The sequence below is a fragment of the Limulus polyphemus genome, unplaced genomic scaffold (assembly GCF_000517525.1).
Source record: "Limulus polyphemus unplaced genomic scaffold, Limulus_polyphemus-2.1.2 Scaffold70, whole genome shotgun sequence".
NCBI classification, from domain to species: Eukaryota; Metazoa; Arthropoda; class Merostomata; order Xiphosura; family Limulidae; genus Limulus; species Limulus polyphemus.
The window spans coordinates 283,727-303,737 of record NW_013665680.1 but is presented as its reverse complement, the minus strand read 5'-3'; the positions used below and the strand labels follow the sequence as shown (position 1 = coordinate 303,737).

Genomic DNA, 20,011 nt, shown 5'->3' with positions numbered 1-20,011 from the left:
CTAATCATAACGATTAACATTATCCTTTAAAATTGGCCTATGTAACCACTAAACAATCCATTTCTTTGACGTGTCGTGAATAAATCGTGTTTCAACTTTATGAATCACTTGATTTTTAGTTCTTGACTTTTTGTTCCGATGATCTATCTATGGCCGGCCAAACAGAGGAATTTTATTTGTTTGAGTGAAGCACGAAGCTACACAATGGGCTATCTGTGCTCTGCCCACCACGGGATCTTAGTTTCTAGCGTTGCAAGTCCGTAGAGATACTGCTGTGCCACGGGGGATTGGCAAACAAAGGAAAATGGATGCCAAAAATAATATGGGAGATTACAACAACGACCACAACCTACTACCAACCAAAGTCCATCCGTAGTAAAGTTTTATCTCAAATATATAAACAGTTAGAGTACATAGTCTCAACGTAAATCACGGAGTTTATATTTGACTTGAATCACCAAAATTATTACCGCAAATTCAGATTTTAAACTTGGTTTTGTATTTGGCTAATCGCACAATATTAGCATGAAATATTATATGGTTCATTCAAATATAAGCTAGTGGCACAAATACAATTATATAGGTCCAAAAGTTAATTGTCCTACATTTAAATATCTGATGTGTGGGCAGCGTTTGATCTACAGTACCAAACCTTGGTTCTTTGTTAGTCTATGTGCCACACTAATTTCGTGTACTTGTATAATCACGTGGAACAGACGAAAATTTTTAAACAATAGCATACTGCTCTAAGGCTTTTAGTTAGAACTAAGAGACAACATATAGTTTCGTCAGTTTTAAAAGAAGTAGAATGTGAGACATTTGAAAACATATTCATAAAGTGAATGGCATAACACGAGAATGAGACGACCGCAGTATAAAGATGCGTTTGTTTGAGAATTCTCAGCAAAGCTACACGAGGGCTACCTTTTGAATTGGAAGCCCGGCATGGCCAGGTAGTCAGGGTGCTCGACTCGCAATCTCAGGGTCGCGAGTTCGAATCCCCCCTCCCACCAATGTTGCTCGCCCATTTCAGCCGTGAGGGCGTTACAATGTTGCGGTCAATCCCACTATTCGTTGATAAAGAGTAGCCCATGAGTTGGCGGTGGATGGTGATGACTAGCTGCCTTCCCTCTAGTCTTTCACTGCTAAATTTGGGACGGCAAGCGCAGATAGCTCTCGTGTATCTTTGAGCGAAATTCAAACCAACCAAACCTATTGAATTGTTAGAGGGAAGACAGCTAGTCAACAGCACCTACTGACAGCTCTTGTTTCACCAAGTAGTACGATTTCACCGTCACTATTATAGCATACTAGCGGTACAAACTGCGAATGGCGGTTTTGCGACAACGGGACGCGAATCCTGAATTTGTAGATCTGCAGACCCGACAAGCTAACTACTGGGTCATCATGACATGAAAATACTGGTGCAACTGCATAATTTAAGAGTCTTCATAACTAATTTCTAACATATAGCGTAAGCCAACTTAAAAAAAATATTAATTTACCATATTTTTTATAATTCTCAATTCTTTGCCTGCCGACACGAACCACCAGGTGACATGTTTTACTAAAACCGGTTGAAATCAACTATGCGGTAAAAAACAATTGCAAGACACAAACAGTCATTTGAATTTTAAAAATCCACGAAACCCCCCCCCCCCCACTAAAATTTTGAGACTAAGAAACTAAAATAGCTAAATTCGCTCACCTATCTCTCTTTAATGACCCGTTTATTCACATAATCACAAGTATGGTACTCGTACTGTAACTTTGTCAGCGTTTTGTTTTTAGATATTAAACTACTAAAACTAACATAGAAATGCAAATTCTAGCTCGACGTACTGTAATCACGGTTCATTTTGAATTTACTTACGTTCGGTTATATAGGTTATGTGACAAAAGGTTAAGATCAGTTTTCGTCATCTATTTTGTAAGTCGATTTTCCCAAATTTCATGTTTACGTTCCATATAACTTAAGTGTTTTTCGTTGTTTTGTTTTATGCTATAGAAACAATGACATACCATTAATACACGATTTCTGTCTCAAAAGATATGGCTTTTATAACTTACCTCACTCTACTTTTTGTTTGTTGTTTTCATTGCAGCGTGAATCAAATACACGTATTGCAACCAAAAGCATTGGATGAAACTACAATTGCAGCTGTCGTCAAATTCACGGCGTGTGGATCTCAACCTACCGGGACACTGAGCGAGAAAGCATAAACTATCAACTGATTGAGAGTTACAAGTCCCTGGATTAGATCTGTGTGTGTGTGTGTGTGATACCGTAGCACTAGGTGAAAGCTTGAACAGTAGTTTTCATTTATTTCTGTGCACACCATAAAAATAGTAGGTTTCACAGATCCAAGATTTTATATAAGAAAAACAAATGTGTATATTATTCAGAAAATATGAACTTTTTTTTTTAGAGTAAAAGAATGGTTAGTTTTAGGGCATCATGATTATATGACGCTAAAAACACAATCTTCAAGCTACACGCTGTTTATTGCTTTAGAAACAGTAACATACGTTCACTTGGTGGCCCATCCTCACGAGAGGGCGCAGCTGTACACATACCTTGATAAACGTGACTAAATGTAACATTCGTTCTTATTTGTAGAATTTTATCAAACGTTTCAAACAATTCCATTGAAATTGTGGTTAAAAATTGAAAAGTGGGGAGCGGGAGAGGGAGGCATTAAAATATTAACAAGAGGGCCACTCACATATTACATAAAACTTGGGATCTTCAGAGCCGGGTGAAGCCTAGTGGTCGGCGTGTACGGGTTGCAAATCAAAGAATGATTCGCGAATCGCTTCCGCAAAAACGCGCTATGCACTTCTGGGCCATGAGCGCGCTATAAGAGTGACGGTCTTTCTTATTTGCAACTTAATACATTAGCATGCTGATTAAGAATGATATTGAGGATACAGAAAACATGTTATAGTTTTGCAAACATTCATTAAAATGTCCATAATTTCCTGAACAAATCTTAAAAAATTTAACGTACATCTGATAAAATTTAGTTCTCCTATAACTAAAAGGTTTCAAAATAAATATGAGGTTCTTTTTATAACCATCTTGTATATTATACAGTTAATGAATATTGTTATTAAGATTTCAACACCCAAAGCTTGCGAAGAATTAAAGACCATTAAGCCTATAGTTTTATTTTTCTACATTCCTCTCAATTTCCCCATTGCGGATTCAATATGACAAGTGAGTGTAAAATAACATTTCATAAATTTTAGGCCTAATGGTTTCTAAGGCTTCGCCAGCTTTCGCAATTTAAATTGCAAATTTTAAAATAATAATATTAATTCATTTTATAATTGTCTTAAATATCAAACTTCTGTATTGAACAATAAACACACGCTAGTTTCAAGAGAGATCACTGTTACCAACATTTTAATAACGTTTTATTTAAATAATTTAAAACTGAATGTATAACAAATAAACCAAAGGATTAAATTTGATTCTCACTAAAATACAAACTAAACAAAGCCTTATCTAACTTGATAAGCTGTAGAAAAACAACCACGTAATAGTTTCTTTTTGTTGCAGATTTAAGTTACAAAATATCATGAAACGTAATGTTTTTATATAATTTATTGCACTTACTTTATCATTTTCTGTCTTTAGAAAAATACTACAAGTCTACATAATATTAATAATGTACAGCTTAGTTGAGGAGCACAAAAAAACTTTTGGAATTGGAATGAACATTATGTAAAGATGAAACATAAATCGGTTTTATCTGTAGATTGGTTCACTTAAAGAGGTTGTGCTTAAAATAATCAACTCCGAAGCAAAATCTTATTTTAAAGAAACTTTACTTTTATATAAAAACACTCCTGTAAACCTTTGAAATTATGTAAACTGAAAAAGAAATTCCTGCATCTACATATTGGTTTTTATTAAATTTTTAACATTTCACTAGTATTTAATATACTAGAGAAAATATAAAGTCGCAAACACTTCTTTCTGAAACTTAGTGAGAATTTCTCTTTCTTAGTATTATCAAATAACTAAAACAAAAATATCAGTCAAACATTTATACTCCACCCCCACTTTTTTTTTGAGCCCAAAATTCAATATAAGGGTCAAAATAATTCTTGGTGTCACACACATACTACAGTAATAATCAGTTTAACTTGTGTCAGCTTGTACTATGTGTTACCTTTAACAAATTAGTGACATTAAATAATTCAGAATTAGTACGAAACAATTCTTAGGAAAGGTTTATAGTGAGATATTACTCCTGCAATATGTAACTCCATGGATTATCTTGCAAATTATTGAAAATAATATAAAGGTGTAACTCACAAACTTGTAAACTCTTGGGCTGTATTTAAAAACATTGGTTAAACTAAAGCAACTGAATAAAAGATTTATGTCCAATATATGTACATGTATGATATGATCTACAAAAGTTAAATGTGTGGTATAGTTTAACTAATTACTTCATATATGAAAATAAATATGATAAGTTACTGAAATATTTATATCTAAAGTTTATCTGAATATTGTATTTTTAGTAGCAGTGGCTAATGAATATAGGTGTACAACACTAAAGAACATTAGTAGGAAACATTCTTAAAATAATTACCATTCGACACTCATACAGGTTTCACATGTGCATAGAATCTCATGTAGTTTTACTGTGGCTCATACAAAAGATATGAATGTCTCAAACAACTGTGCAACTTGTCTTTTTTTAAATATTCTTTAACAAAAATAGGGATATATCAGAAAGTTCAACTGAAGTCTACTCTAAGTGTTCTCTGTGAGCAAGATATTTTTTTTTGGCTGTCTAGAATTAGATATTGCTAAAACCTAGACTAATGTATAATTCGTACAACCTTCTTTAAACTTTAATAATGCAGTTATCAAACTGCTTGAATATGAGTGGAAATTTCTATTAAATGAAATTAACTACTCACACTACATAACAAAATAATAATTTTTCTCTGACATTACACTAACATAACTTTAACAGAAGTTTGAAAAATAATCACTGGTTAAGTTGCAATAAATTGCTACAACATTTTTTTTAACATCTCAATAATAAACAAGAACTATTCTTAATAGCAGATATTCACACAAGATCAGCATTACATATCCCATAATGAGTTTAATTTCACTCTACAAAATATGTGGTAATATATTTCTTATCAAATCTCTTTGCTTCCAACAAGTTTTTAAAAATTCTTTATATTGAAGAACAACAAACGTTTATCGAGTGACTTTCACAGCAAGGTGCTCCATTTGCACACCAATATTCCTTAATATTTAATTTATCACAGCTAATACAATGCAATTTCTACAAATAGACATCTCCTTTTCATAACTTTGATGATTTTTAGTAAAGGCCTGTAGACACTGTTATATACTAAAGTTAGAAAAACATGTTTTTTAAGTCTTATTCTATTATCAATTGGAACTTCATTCTTAAGCACATGTAATTACTATAATTATTTTTAATACAGTAGTCATCTTCTGTATGCAGAAATTCTTATGTTGCTATACTATAACTAGTTTCATTCTTAAGCACATGTAATTACTATAATTATTTTTAATACAGTAGTCATCTTCTGTATGCAGAAATTCTTATGTTGCTATACTATAACTAGTTTCAACCAAACATATAATTAATTAAACAAAAATTCTCCTGTTCAAACATATGTTGACAAATTGCAGTTAAGGCAGAACTTACAATGCTAAAAACATGCACTGTAAAAAGCATCAGAAGTCATCAGAAAAGCCAAGCTTTATCTAAGTGCAAATAATTTACATTGTAATGTTTATGTATTACCAACATCTTTTACATTACTGAGGACTTGTAACCAAGGCATCATTTTATACAAAAAACAGCAGCACAGTTTTTAAAACAAAATAAAATATTAAACTTGTTTTTCTACCCCTAGTTTAATTAAAATAAAGAGGCTTGGTTTGGCTTTGTATTACTTTTATAATGTATTACACAGCTTACATTTTGTAATGATGATTAATAAGTTATTTTGGATGAGTTGAAGAGAATTTTTACTCTTAACAAATATTTTATATAACAAGAGAAAATGTGAAGAACATGTCAGGATGACAAAATTTCGAGATATTTTTGAAACTGTTATTTATAGATTATAGAGAAAATCAGAAATAACTGTTTATTGTTAGATTAAGTCTTAAAAGTGAAGTGATCACGTCGATCACTTGTTCCCATTGCTTACGATGACAGTTTGCAATTCTTCTTGGAGTATTTTTCTTTCCCATGCTCATTAATGACACATACATGCTGTAACACAAAAAAAGAAATTTTTTTTTTCACAAAAAGTAACCTTATATGCATTATATAAAAAAAAAGACTAACAATAAAGCTTTTCGATACCACGTACTATGTGAATATTACGTTTCATAAGATTACTACTGTAATTAATAATAAATATATCAACCAAAAAGCATTAATGTTTAATCCTTATGATACAGCACAGGTGAATTGTTTTCTATCTCACAATTACCATTATATATTATATTAGTAACAATTAATAAGCAATTATTAATTCAAATCTACTGAATTTCATACTTATTTACAAATTAATCATATCTACATTTGAAAAAGTTTTGAAATGTCTCATCACACAAATGTCTCATTTTTATACTAGCAACAAAAATGACTCCTAACTGGTCCTATATATAAAAATTTATTCTTTTATTTTTTATTTATGAGAAATTATATTCTTGTTCATAAATTTAACAGTTTCTTGGTAATTAACAGTCACTTGGTGTTAAAGATAACTCCCATAACAACATGCCAAAGTAACACATAAGGTTGCCAAATATGATTATACCCAATTTTACAAAAATATTTTAAAATTAGTTTTATATTTTCTGTACACTGCATTAGACTTATGATAAATAGAATAATATATTGTTCAACTTCACAGCTCTCAACAATTTGATGAGGATATAACTTTTTAACAAAAGAAAGGACAACATGTATAGGTGGCATAACAGAATACAAACATAGATCACAAAATTGAAAAAAAATCAACTTACATTCAAATCTCGAAAATATTCATTGTAGTCCAAGGCATACCCAACAATAAATTTATTTGGAATTTCAAAACCAACATCTGTATACATAAATAAAACAACAAATAATCATAATTAGAAGCTTCTTTTTCTTTTTCGGCTCACGATCGTCTCAATGTTTTTTATTTAAAAAATTTGGTTATTATAAGAATATCAGCAAATGTCATGCATACTTCCTTTTATTGACAAAAGTGTCATTAATTAATGGTGATTTGAAAGACCCCTAGCTGTTAAGTACAACATGAAACAGTTGTTGATGAAAGTTACCTGATTTTAAACTGTATACAGAGGGTTGAATATGTTCTAGGAAAATGGTTTTGGAGTTTCACCACATTGTTATATCCATGTCACTACATTTGGTAGCTCTATTTGACTTAGTCATACTTTTTAATATCAATAAGTCTTCCAAAGTTGGGTACATCCTGTTTTCAAATATTTTGTTTGTTTTCTGAAGTGTGTTTTTGTTCATAATACCACCCTCGCAGTCACTTATTTTGTATCGATTTATTAAAAACATGACAAGTATTTAATACTGGAAAATACTTGGACGTGAACAACATATTTAATTAAATGGAACAAACTGTAAGAAAGCTAGCACAAAAATATATTCAATCTCAATTCAAAACATATGTATCTATCAGTTAACACAAAGTTAAGCAATTTCACTGTCACAATAACATTCAGAGCCACTGAGAACTATCATGGAAAGGTGCAGTTAATGTTCACTTAAACATTCTGTATCTAGTTGATACATTTTGTACAAATGTTTTGTCACTCTCTTGGGCCCCCTTGGTGGGCAGTGAACTCAATATCACTTCCACCCTCTTGGTTTGTAAAAGTTCAAAATCCTTGAGCCATTGAGAATAAGTAACAAATTCATAATTTTACACTGACCATAAAAACAATTTCATTCTAGCAGTATAAGTTCATATGGAACAAAGACAATTTCGTATATAACTATATGACACTTGAATACTGAAATAATACCCCACTAAATTTACAAAAGTCTAATTTTCTAACATGTATGTTTACCTAAAACATTTGTTGTGAGTCAGATCTAATTGAAAAGTTTACTTGTATCACTATATGTAAAGGTTACAAGAAAATTCCTATAGAAAGAACTACAATAATAATTCCACTTTAAACCTTATATCACTGCTTGCACAATTAAAACAGTACATCAAACAACCATCAAGCCTAAAGGTCAGTCTTATAATCACAGTTACAAAAATTAATGAGATACAATACCCAACAATCAATTACATTTATTTAATCTTAATTTTTATTATTAATGCTCTAATTTTTAGGTACTTTAATAAGAATCTTTTAAGAATTTTCTGTCTGTGATATGGAAAGAATATCGCAAGTACTTAAAAAAGGGTAAAAGACAGAGTGCAAAAAAAAAGCTAACATAAGATAATGATAGAACATATTACAATGCTTACAATCTGGTCGAAATCCTGAGCTCACAGTTGTTCTCTTCATAAACAAACTAAAAATATAAAGATAGAAAACTAAAATATCTACAATTTATATAAAAAACGAAACTTGTAACCCTCCAATCATGTAGCAAAAACACGAATCTGTAAAATGGACAAACCATTTAAAAGAATAATTGTTTATAGCTTCATAGTTTTGATTTTTAATGAAATGAGAATAATAAGACACACACAGGTTCATAAAAAAGGATTTTCTTATTTATCTTCCAATGATAGAGTTCAGTAATATAATACTAAAATATTAAATGCAAGGTATAGTTTTTACTGCACTGCAAAGCTTGCATTTAAATCAAAAATATTTCATTACACAGTCAATAATATCAATCTTATAAAGCAATTTTTAATAAAGTATATAAAGTAAATCCTTTTTAGATTTTCAAATATAAGGCAACATATCATAGTAAACACCATATAAAATCTACTTACTTGTATAACATTCATTGCTCAAACATTTTTTGTTTTATTATATCTATGTTGTAACCGTGAGACATTCAACATTTCAGTTTGATAAAACATTATATTACATTGTGAAATGGAACACATTCTGTTAATCTTCAAGTAAAAGCACATTAAGCCAAGAATAAACATGAATGAATTATGTCTCTTTAACTCATTTTTAACACCTGCCACACAAGCCAGCCCAGCATCTTTTAATACTGAGTCTAGGAGGATCAAGGGTCAATCCAAAAACTGGTGATTTAGAATTAATTAATAGTTCTCGATGAATGAAACTTGGTACAACTTCTAAAATGAATGAAAAAAAACAACAACTAATTAATAATGAAAATATAACATGATGAAATGTATGTGGATTATACTATGGTGGTACCATAATGGGCATTATACCATCTTTGTCATATTTACTCTTCATTGCAGAAATGGCATTTTTTAAATTTCCAAATCACTAATGAAATCATCTTGCTATGCACTGTGGATGTGTTTCAACTTCAATGCTGCACGTTTGGACTTTACTGTGTCATTAGTTTCACAAAATATTGAATCTAATGATTCCATATACATGATTCCCATCCCATTTTTGAAGATAACGATACTACTGTGCCCTCTTTTTATGTTTCTCTGTTAAAATTCAGCTGGTATGTCAAGTTGATTGGAATATCTTTGGATAAGTTATTCCTTCATCAACCTGGACCAATGGTTTAGCTTAATTGCTAAACTTAAGCCATCACATTCACAATCACATCTAAAACATTTCATTGCTACATCGTTTTACTTTATATTTACTAGTTAACTTCTTCATGTTGGCTGTCATGGTCTTGGATCAGATCACGAGTCTGGTACAGTGACCTAGACCTCAAAAATAGTACCAAACATCATTGTTTTGTCTATTCAAAACAACCTAATCCTTTCCAGCATGATTCTTCTTTTCTATCTACTTTAAGATGCCGGGCCAGTTCATGTGACAAGTGTTGAAGTTTCCTTTTGAGTATAATATACACTACCAAACAAAAATTAACTTCTATATAATAAAACATGTGTTGTTATAGGTGGTTGATGGGAGCAAAATATTAATTTCATCACTGGACCCTCACATTACTGTCTTTTCAAAATTCATTACTCCACATAGCACAAGATGTAATTTTAAAATTCTTGTGTAAATTTTACATTTATTGAAACAAGAAATAAATTTAACAAGAAGTATTTAAATGCATACCTTGCAACTTTGACTGACTTGGGTTTCTCCTTCTCCAAAATTTCCAACAAAACTTGCATTGTCTTCCCAGTATCAATAATGTCTTCTACTACAAGCACATTCTGCAATATTACACATTAAAAAGAACATTGATGTACTTTTAGATGCATATCTATTTAAATAAACCTCATTTTTATCATTATTTTGTGATAAAACCAGTAGGGTCTCAGAAAGATTTTACTTGCTATTTTATGCGTGATTCTATAAAAAAAAAATATTTTGGAACAGATTTTTTTTAATGATTCAGAGTAATATTCTCTTTGCAGTTAAAAGTTCTAATGATAAATATCAAAATCTGAATCTGCACGTATTACCATATTGGCCCGATTATAAAGCCATGTTTTTTTTATTAATATTTAGGCTGTAAAAGTCATAGTTGCCTTATAATTGTGGCTGACTACAGGCCCCTTCCCCCTACTCTAGCCTTTCACATTCCTGAATGTCCAGATAGCATCTGTCTACACATGCACGCCAGATGTTCACTCAAGGTTATAATTAATTTTTGCAACTAATCCATCTGCAGGCTGTTCAGTTATAGTGTCAATTTTATACAGACCCAAAAATAGGGAATTACGACACTCAATTTTTTCTTTCCCATGATTTCTGAAAATGAGAAAATATTTGAGATCGCTATAATAAGGCCAATATAGTAATTAAAGCTGTGATGAGTGTAACGTTACAATTGTGTAACAGCAGTTTTATTGGTTTGTAGAAAACTTGAGACATCATAAGATTCAAAATATTCAAAAGTGTAATAACTTAAGATTTTGCAAGGAAAATCACTTATGGTAATTAACAAAGTCATCAGACTTCAATTTTTAAATGAATGTTGTTTTTTTATCAATTTAAAATTTTAGTACTCATTACACTGTTTGAAAAACTTATATAAAAGAAATTATTAAAATTACACCATGATTTTGTTTATGTCTACACTCTACATATACAAGAACAACATTTTTAATCTGAATTTGAAATTTTTAGCTGCGGCATAGCGGCTTATAGAATGGCTGTTTTTTTTTCAAGTACAAACTATTAGCTCACAGTTCCATTTCTTGACCAATTTGAGATCTAATTATAGCTGCTGCTATTGAGGATTCCCACTTGTTTAAACATTTTAAAAGTACTGAACCATAAAATTAAATTATGATCAAAGTAATAATTACAAAATTGAAAGCCAAAAATATGTGCCAATAATTTATACTGTTCTTTTTATTAGAACTAACTAATTCTGTATACAAGATATTTATAGATGTAAAAGTATAATTTTTTTCTTCTCAAAAACATTAAATACATATACTATGCCTTGTTTTGAAGGAAAGATAATCCATCCACCCCAAGAACCTTCACTTTTCCTGTAGAGTGATCATCCTGAAGTGTAAAAAATAATTACATAAAATGTTTAAATGACCTAAAGAATGTATCATAAAGCAGTTGTTATCATTAAAGTAAATAAGGGTTAAACATTAGTTGTTTTTTTTATGAAATCTATGTTAGTAATGACAAAGATGGTAACTGGGACAAAAAAGAAAACGAGCACACCAAGGAACATGTAATGTGAAAAACTAACAACCTGATAAAATGTTTAATGCCCTCTGTGAGGTTTACTTTTATTCTGTACTATTTATTTACTTATGGAAACAAATATCTTAAATTCAATTTCTTTTAGAAGCACTGGTTATTCTTTTGACAAAATGATTTTCCAATTACTGTATTGTCTTACATTTTCAGTGTTAGACAGTGCAGGTGATAATCTCTTTAGTTAAATGTTCAGTGTTCAGACAGTGCAGGTGATAAACTCTTCAGTTAAGTGTTCAGACAGTGCAGGTGATAAACTCTTTAGTTAAGTGTTCAGTGTTACGACAGTGCAGGTGATAAACTCTTCAGTTAAATGTTCAAACAGTGCAGGTGATAAACTCTTCAGTTAAGTGTTCAGTGTTCAGACAGTGCAAGTGATAAACTCTTCAGTTAAGTGTTCAGTGTTAAGACAGTGCAGGTGATAAACTCTTCAGTTAAGTGTTCAGTGTCAGACAGTGCAGGTGATAAACTCTTCAGTTAAGTGTTCAGTGTCAGACAGTGCAGGTGATAAACTCTTCAGTTAAGTGTTCAGTGTTAAGACAGTGCAGGTGATAAACTCTTCATTTAAGTGTTCATTCAAAGATATTACCAAAACAAGTGATATTAAACAAGAATAAGGTTTTAAGAAAATGAAACGAGTAATTCTGACACTAACAAATGGCAACTGGTGGCGTAACAGCATTTATTTTCACTAAGTTAGGTTAGAGTAGTAAACACGTAAAAATCAATAAGTTTTCTTCCTTGCTTATGGCTTTGTATGTTTTCAACAACTACCTTTAATCATTAAGTCAAATGTCTTTTCGTTTTACACATATCACAACATATCAAATGCATTGTTTGAAAGACAAGTAGTAAAAAATTAAATGCTACGTATGAACCTTGTACAAAATAGAGTAATTTCACAATAGATAAGGAGAAATAGCAACATTGTAAGATCAATCATTAACAATTATGAAGAGAAAGATATCAACTGTGCAAAATTTTTAACACACTATAAGAACACTTTTTAACATATACAGACACACACAAGTATAGCTTACATACAGACTATCCTGAACCAATATTTGTTTTTAAGATTGTACTAATAGTATCTCAGTTTAAAGCCATTTAAATATTTGTATATGATGAAAATAAATGACTGGCTGTAAAATACTATTCATGTTAGTATCACTAAGTTTGTATACTGTATACCTGTAATTATTTATAATTAGTAATAATGCATGTCTTTAGTACAGACTAAATACATGTACAAACAGTTTTAGATGTACAGGTAAATGTCTCTATTTTTAAACTATTAGAGAAATCATACTCCTGTACAAAAAAAATTGAAAATTTGATCACTTCATATGAAATTGTGAAACTAAAACAGATATCAACTTCCAAAGATAGATAACATGAGTAGAACAAAAAAAAAAGAATACCTACAAATGTCACAATATCAACTACATGGCTGAAATAGAAAAAAGAATGAAACATCTTTTTGCATCAGCCAAGTACAAATGAAACAGTTTCATTATGTGAAGGTACATTATTTTTCCATCAGATGAATATCTTAAAACACACACACACACATACACACAAATAATTCAAAAAGTAACAGATGAACTTGAAAAGAATTGATTGGACTGAATTGATCTAAACTACAACTACACATATGACTTTTCTACTTGTCTTAAGCTTTTACATTCAGTAAATAAATATTTTAGATTTTACAGAGACAGTGTACAACAATTTTTTTACTGGATATTTATTCCCTTTATTCTTGATTATTCTTAAAATCTGCTTAAAACTTTACTAATGGCAGTGAACAAATGATATGCAATGTATGTTCATATAAAACTGACAGTTTGTTGTTAAGTATTTGGTGAATGTAAGTGTATTTTCACAATTTGCAAACTTCAAAAGAAAGTTGTTTTTTTGATTTATTTATTGTTTTTTTGCTACAATGTCTTATTATTTCTTTAGCAGTTTAATTGAAAGACAAGGGAACAATAAGAATTTACATTGCATGTACAAGTTGACAGAACAGTGAAATAACTATTGTTTAAAATGAAGAAGAAAAGACTAGTTTTAGTTTCTTAGGATTTATGCACAAATCTACACAATGGGCTATCTGTGCTCTGCCCACCACAGGTATCGAAACCCGGTTTCTAGTGTTGTAGGTCCGCAGACATACCGCTGTGCTACTGGGAGGCAGAGTAGTTTTGATGCTCAAAAGGAGTTTGGAACATTCAAGAGAAACTAGGAAGAGAATGGTATTATATCTTCTCTTCTAGGATGGGACCTGTCATGATGTATTGGAAAAGTTTAGATAAAATACAGTTCAAAAGGAATGACGAACAGAAAATAGGAAAAGCTTGAAAAAAATAAGGAGACTAGAAACACACCAAATAAGAATACAATCTTTCAAAAGTAAAAGGTAAAAAGACCACCTTGAAAGTGAACAAACCAATTGTGAACACTTGCCAGATGTAGAGGAAACCAGAAAGTAGTGAATCAGACCATGTATTAAGTCAATGATATAAAAATTATTAATGGAAAAAACATGAACAAATGCTTATAATAACAGTCTTTACAAGTAAATAACACATGGAAATACAGCACTAAAAGAATCATTCCATAAAAAAAAGACACCATAAACTATTAAATTAAATAGCCAGATGACAAAGTTTCAATAATAATGGCACAAGAAAGGCCAAAGAAGCATATGACAAGCAAAACATAAAATGACAGTGCTGTCACTTACATAATGAGTTAACTCACCACTGATTGCAATAGACAGGATGAGAAGTTTCACATATTTCCTTAAGACTTGGATCACAGTTCATGAAGTTCAGTTAGTAGAGCATTAGTCTTAAAAAAATTATCTAAAGAAAAGGTTCTCAGTTCAAACTCTGGTAAAGATACTTCTTAACACCATAATATGATTTTTTTATACTGTTAACCAATTAAGGGGTCATGTAGATGGCATTATGTGCATCTGTGTGTGTTGCAAGAGTACAGTTAGGGTTCACTGTGGGCCTGGGATTATTGGTAAGGTTAGAATATATCTTGTTAGTCTGAGATTATTGGTAAGGTTAGAATATATCTTGTTAGTCTGAGATTGATGGGTAAAGGTTTACTCTGTTTTGTGTTATACTATTAAAGATGGACCTTGATCACAGATGGAGGAAGATGACCTGATATCATTTTTGATTTCCAACGATGTGCATTTAAACAGGTTTCCAAGTCAATATAACAATTTAGCATCAATGGTAAACTGTTAATTCATCATCTCTATGTCTGTGCCATGGAAAAGAGCATAATGTCAACAGTGACAGGAACTACACTTAATGGAATATTTCAGAATGTCACCCAATGTCAAAATGTACAAGATAATATCATATGTTCACTGGTACTCTTAAGATCAATTAAAAAGTAAAATTAGTATTTAATGTCACGTGATTGATGACAGTTATAATCATTCAAAGGTTATTTACAGATATAAATATGCTGAAACATCATTAATGATACAAAACAACATAAAATAGAAACTATATAGAGGAAACAATAAGGAGGCTGCTAATAAGATGGCAAATCACTCATAACTTATTTAGTAATTAAGGAACTCTAAATAGATTGGATGATATAAAAAACAATTTCTTACCTCGTAACTCTGCAAACGAATGAAATCTACAGAAAATGGAACAGAATTTACGGCACTAAAGCGATAACACTGTTTAATTTTTTCCAGAAGATCTGCAAGAAACTTGTAACCGCCCTTCAGTACGCAGAGTGCTGCAAATGGTTCTCTTCCAAGATTAGTTGCAATATCTCGAGCCAGTCTTTCAATTCTAAACCAAAAGCAAAAACTTTTTTCTACACTAACAAATTTTCAATGTTTGGAATTTTGTTCTAGATCACTGCCTTTGTGTTTTCAAATCATTTGTGCTACAAGTTTAATGATTTTAACAGAGATGCTTCATGTACTTATAATGTACACACATATAGATATGCAAAATACTTTTAAAATAATCAACACCAACAATGAGAATTGTTTCAAAAATATACTTTTCAAATACAAGATTTCACTTCACAGTTGGTTTGCCCTCTAACACAAATTTAATTTTTAAGCAGTAGTATTACTGTTAATGCCCAAACAACTGAAAATCGAGAAAAGTGGCAAAACCTTAATAAACATCACTGTATGCATGAAAATGGTTTTAACCTTTATATACTTATAACCTGTTACACTTTTCTTTCCTTAACAAAGTAAACACACATAATTCTGTCATTTACTCTCTCTATTGGTAGATTTAGTCACTGTCTAAGTCAGTGTTTCCTAACCTTTTCGATACCAAGTACAACAAAAAATCATTATGATTTACAATCGAATATTCTGTCAGTTTTTGTGAAAAACCCCATGAACTGTCAAGGTGGTTGGTGACAGACCAGTGCAAGTCCATATACTGGTGGTTGAGAAATACTTGTCTTGGTGTTAACATTCTGTAACATCAAATAAAGAGACTTTTAATTTTGAAACATAATTACATTTATCTAATTGTATTACATACAACAAACAACTGTGTCTATACCAGTAGAAAACTTTCAAAAAAATACAGTATACAAATTCTTGATATGACTAAAAATTCTGAAATCAGATGATAAGGATATTTGGCAGATTTAGCATGGTAGTCAACTTCTAATAAGGAACTTTCTGAGCTACCTTTTCTTTTGGGTAGTGCAAGACATGCTTAAACTGATGTCAAATAATTTATCAGAGCATGTAACTGACATGAAAAAAATATCTCACTAAATGCTAAACCTTATGAGCAAATACTGGCTGTGCTTAGAAAAAAAATGTGTTGTTTACTGCTCTGGGTTTTTAATCATTTTACAAATGGATGTTTAATTATAAGTGAAAGAAATATCAGATCTACAGTAACATAATACACATTGAATATGTAAAATTGGAAATTTCTGACTTCTTAACGCAAAAGGAAAGTTTTTGAAAGAACAAAAAAGGACAAGGATTTAGGCTTGAAAAAAGTGTAAAATCCTTAACTGAGTGTTTAGTTGAAGTAAAAACAGATATGTATATATATAAAAACTCTATATAAAAGTTTTGAATTTTAAAGTAATACTATTACAGTAACCATATACAAGACTCTGGAGAGGCCTTAATAAGAATGATATGCAGAGTTTTGGCTTCAGGAAAGAGATCTCCATATAGGAAAGAATGTAAAAATGATCTAGCTACTAAAATGACACTACTTTTAAGAAATTTAAGCTAAGAAGAGAGACAAAAAATTAGATTTTTTTTTTTTTTATGAAGCACAAAAAATTAGTTATAGTTATAAAGAGGTATAAATTAGTGAAATGGTTTGCATAAAGATGTAGAATATGTTGTTAATTTGAACTATTTAAAAAAATTTGGGTGGGAGAGCAAACGAGTTAGAAGAGTTAAATTAAATTTTCTTTTATTGCTTCTTTTGGTAATTTTGGCAAACGACACAGTAATCCAAATATGTCGTATAACTTTCTCTTGTCCTTAGAAAACACAGTAACTGTGAATAATCAAGAAAGATATGTCACAAATATGACAACAGACTTTTAGAAAGGTATTATTTTACATAACCACAGAGTTCATTATAGTGAGGCCTGACAAAGATCCACCACAGTTTTTTCCTTTGGATACATGTGCTGAAATTTTCTTTTCTCTGGCAACATTGGAAAATAGTATGGCTATACTGCTGTCAAATTTATCAGCATGTAACTGACATAAATAAAAAAATACCTCATTAAGCAAGCTACAAAAACTGGGTTAATTTTGTCAAATACTTAAAGAAAAAAAATTTAAATGAAATAAATATTAGATAGGAATTATAAGTACTTCTGGTATCTAACCATGAACCAAGTTACAATTTACAGTCATCTGAAGTTCATTAGTGTCAGTCCTATTAGCAATTACATAACATACACACACATACATACTGATTAAGGGCACAAAAGAATTCTTGATTACATCTTTGGTAGTTTACAAAAAAAAATTGTCAGTACTTAAACATTCTACTTTTAAATCTTTTACTGAAATAAAACATGTGTGATTATTTTTTTTAATGAAAGCTGTTGTCCGATTTATATCTTAGCATACACTATCATTACATGTACATCTAATTGCTGCATTAAAATACTCGGAATGTTACTCTTTAAGTACCCTTAGCATTTACTCATGACTACACCTATGACAAAACACATGCAGTGGCCACTAACTTCCGTATCATAATTAATTCTATATTTGAAAGTAATAATGGATTTGAAATGTGTTTACAAATGTATCAGTTTAGATTGTGGTATTGATATTTTTTCAACTTTCTTTTCATTTTGAATGACTATAACAGAGGTTAAATGTAATTTGCCTCAAGAAGTTAATGGAAATAATTTGAATAATGTTCTAATAACACAAACCTGTCTTGAATTAATCCACTGGGAATTAAGATAGATTCTAGGGAATCTTCATAATGACGAGGGACACAAAAAAACTCCAGATTATATCCTTTGTAATCATCAGGGAGCTGAGAATAAAAAAATACTGTTGGCATTTAAATCATAAAATATTTATCAATCTTTCCCTTAAACTCCTGTAAATTTACTGTAGTGTAACTACCATATCTGAAGGCAACTCATTCAGAAGGACAACCACCCTGTTTGAAAATAAAACTGTCTTAGCTGAAAATGATTCCTTACCTATCAAACTTTATATTTGTATCCCATAGTCCTACTATTCTTACCATTATATATGAAAAAAGATGATGCAACAACACTATTAATTCTCTTAACAATCTTACTTCTCAATCAGATCCCTTCTAACTCTTCTTTTTTCAACTTCAAGATAAAACAGTTTCAGAGATTTTAACTCAGTTTTACTAAGTACTTATAAATTAATGATTAATGTAAATGCAAAACATACTGCTACCGAGCACAAGTTTTTCACTAATGTTACATAAGAAAACAAAGTCCCACTTAGAAAAATTTACTTACCTGTTACCACTAACAACATATACCAGTGTTAACTTTACTGTCATACTCATAGATAAATATAACTGCACGCCACACTAGGAGTGATTTTATTAATGCTATACACAATTGTATACGATTCTGTATTTACGGTACTCCAGTAATTTAACTTGGAATAACAAAAATCATAAATACCACGATACACGAATTTCCCGTCATGGCCTCCAACTTCAAATTCAATTTATGTTTTAACGCTGTCTCGTCCTAGTATCCGCAACCTGCAGGAGAACGTTATTTCTGTTCTCTACTATTCACGTCTACTTCTATACTTTAAAGTTGAGGATATACACACAACAGTTTCGCACGTGGTGAATCTGGAGATGAATGGCGTGCTACTTATTATAGTCATATGACTATCTCAAATCAATTTTCTTTTCCTTTGCGTGACTCAAATAACTTACAGTATATACTTCAAAACTGTCTTCTGTATTGAACACCCATTATTCGCCACTCATCTACGAATTGCATGCAGAATACTGTGACTGGCATAAACTTTCCCTACACCTATATCTTATGTCATGACTAGTAGTAGTAGTTTAATACCCAACAAATTTGTACTGTATCGGCTTTAGTCAAAGCCACCTATTGTCATTTTTGTTCATTATTTCTGATTATTGTATTTGTATAATTTGCAACCCTGGTTGTTCTTAGTCATTTTTAATTATAAGTGTTAAAGTGAAATAATACTATTTTTATGTAGTATTTTTCGTTATTTCTTATTTTACTAATTTATATTCCTATTATTTTGCCTTACTATAAAAATATCAATTCTAGAGTAAAGAAAACAAATGCCCTGAAAAATGAATAAAGAGAACAGGAACGGCAATATTAATGAAAAATAATAATTGAACAACAGATGTTTTCAAGGTTTTCGTTCAATATATACATCTACATGGCCATATACTCAGAGCCTCACGAACACTTTAGCACCCAGAAACTTGTATTTGTAAGTGACATAAATTATAGGGAATGAGTAAATCGTTTTTTAAAGAATAATCAAAATCATATTATCACTAGAGTAAATTGTGCACTAATCATGAAACTAGTAATACTTTTTTGAATATAATGTGATACGCATAA

General features: G+C 30.6%; 1 protein-coding gene across 1 annotated transcript; it reads right to left on the bottom strand.

The window, feature by feature from the left end:
• Positions 1-5,087: 5,087 nt before the first annotated feature.
• Positions 5,088-19,462, bottom strand: LOC106465795 (hypoxanthine-guanine phosphoribosyltransferase-like). Its single transcript, XM_013926031.2, has 8 exons — positions 19,067-19,462; positions 18,323-18,429; positions 15,522-15,708; positions 11,603-11,668; positions 10,262-10,362; positions 8,536-8,582; positions 7,055-7,131; positions 5,088-6,293 (listed from the first exon to the last, which is right to left on the bottom strand). Exons 1-8 carry the CDS (start codon positions 19,088-19,090, stop codon positions 6,225-6,227), a joined length of 678 nt encoding a protein of 225 aa, XP_013781485.1. The 5' UTR covers positions 19,091-19,462; the 3' UTR covers positions 5,088-6,224.
• Between the last annotated feature and the right edge of the window lie 549 nt (positions 19,463-20,011).

Bases quoted from the DNA above. Each gene is read 5' to 3' on its own strand.
- LOC106465795 (XM_013926031.2), bottom strand. From the start codon at position 19,090: ATGACGGGAAATTCGTGTATCGTG. The intron at 18,430-19,066 runs GTATTTATGATT...TTTTATTCTCAG, and splicing joins CGGGAAATTCGTGTATCGTG to CTCCCTGATGATTACAAAGG. The intron at 8,583-10,261 runs GTATGCATTTAA...TTATATTTTTAG, and splicing joins AAGTCAGTCAAAGTTGCAAG to TTTGTTTATGAAGAGAACAA.